Source organism: Hipposideros armiger, unplaced genomic scaffold (genome assembly GCF_001890085.2).
Source record: "Hipposideros armiger isolate ML-2016 unplaced genomic scaffold, ASM189008v1 scaffold_37, whole genome shotgun sequence".
Lineage (NCBI taxonomy): Eukaryota > Metazoa > Chordata > Mammalia > Chiroptera > Hipposideridae > Hipposideros > Hipposideros armiger.
In genome coordinates this window covers 2,406,149-2,408,137 of record NW_017731387.1, presented here as the reverse complement: position 1 = coordinate 2,408,137, position 1,989 = coordinate 2,406,149, and the positions used below count along the sequence as shown (strand labels likewise).

General features: G+C 34.8%; 1 protein-coding gene across 1 annotated transcript in view; it reads left to right on the top strand.

The window, feature by feature from the left end:
* Positions 1-1,989, top strand: part of DENND1B (DENN domain containing 1B) — a 192,702-nt gene that overhangs the window by 91,635 nt on the left and 99,078 nt on the right. The window contains exon 9 of the mRNA XM_019637992.1: positions 981-1,040. Coding sequence (XP_019493537.1) covers positions 981-1,040 — 60 coding nt within the window. The remainder of the gene's footprint in view (positions 1-980; positions 1,041-1,989) is intronic.

Here is a 1,989-nt window from a genome sequence, read left to right as displayed (position 1 = left end):
AATTAATTTCTTTTGAAGCTCCCCTTTCTCCATTTGAGAAATGGAGTGAGTCAGTTTTTGAGAAAGTTGTTTGGGGAATTACATGAAATGACATATCTACGTATAACATGAATAGCTATTCAAAAGTTAGTTGTTATGAATTGAGGTTTCATTTCATATAGACAAGATATTGTTTATTGTAGCTGAAATAATCTTGTTAAAGGAATTTGAGTGACTCATCTATTTCTATGTATGACAGTTATTTTTATAATTAAGCCTTACTTCTGTAAGCTTTGGACTCTGTAGTCTGATAGCTTTCAAATCTTGTATACCTAGTCTCAGAATAATATCTTAAGTGTTGGTAAATTCAGCTGGTCGATAAAATATTGCCTTCACTTTGTGTAAAGTCCATTTAGTAATTTCACTTGATTTCCAAAGCAGATTACTACAGTAATGTGCCCAGTGCTGTGCTGTTAGTGAATGGCGGTGCTGGGCTTAATACACTTGTCTCAGTTACTGGCAATGATTTCAGTTTTATGAATTAGGAATTTTGTTCCTCCTCAAGTGGAAAGGAATTTTTGGGTTTGCAGAATTTCCATTAGAAAAATGTCACAAGTCTTGAGAAACTCCTGTGATTTTCTTAGCATGTCTTATTTCACGAATGCGCCAGAACATGGGTTTTTTTCAAGACTTGACATAACCTGTGGGCTATCAGAGAGAGTTTATGAAAAGTTAATATCTAATGTACAGGATTATTCTGAAGCTATATTTCAAAATATCCACAGCATTCTCTACTCTCAGTCTAGAATGAAACTACTTTGAGATTTTTCTAACATGAAGTTAGCAGATCGGCATTTAAAATAACATTTAGAGCTAATGTTATTCAAATATTTTCAGTGGATAATGTGGCTACATGGGTTTGTCTCGAACACACAGCAAATTGTGGTGTAAACTTACCCCATGAAAGTAAAATATTCGTTTTTTCTCTCATGTGTTATAAGAACCAAGAGATATTTATTGCCAGTGAGCGAGTTCTGAAAGATCAGCCCTCCCTAGTGCCGGTGAGTTAAAGGGACACGGGCTCCTGAAAATCATGGTTCAACTGGGAAAATAATTACTTCTTTCGCTATGTCTTTAAGATTCACTCCAGTCCTTTGGGAAATGGTCAATGTGTCTCTTTGAAGAAAACTAATCATTTGGGGTATATTTTCTGTTTATACTATCTTTTCAAGCATGGTTTTATGAAACACAGTACTGTTAAAAAAAAACCTCCAAATCAAGTGGCGAATAGAGACCAAACCTATGCATCTTCTCCACTGTCAGTAGTGGTGATGGTAAAGTGCAGTCGCAGCGTGAGATTTCTGTCACATTTTTGTCACAAGGTCCCAGGAGAGCTGGTGATTTATCTCCTATTGTTCCTCCACCCTGGAAAGTGATACATTATGACTGTGCTAATCAGCCTGTTCTGACTCGTTCAGCCGTGCTCAGTAGTGGCTAGAATGTTCTTTCCCAATTTTTAATTATAAGACAGTGTTAAATATGCCTCAATGTGATTAAGATAGTAAAATAATTGTGGAGATCAATATGAACAGAAAATAAAGCAATTTTGGTGATTTAATTGTACTCTGATTCTGGGCAGTCAAATTTGGGGACATTACGGGCCATGTGAAGGCACAGTGTGCTTTTATACAAATATACCTGTGAACTGTTCTGTTGCTCTGAATATTACAAAAACTAATTAGCATTTGTTTCGTGGATGTATGAAGGTTATAGTTTGAGATGAGTAATCATATTTTTAAGAAGTTTGAAATACTTAAAATTTATGTTTTATTGCTATTTTCTAAATAATAAGGTAGCTGATATGTACAACAGAAATTTGTTGTGACTTACCATAGAAATTCAGGAAATAGATTTTTATATATTCTTGGGTAAACAAGCCTTATTTTTCCAGTTTCCTTAAACTAAATGTGTTTAAACACACACACACACACACACACACACACACACACA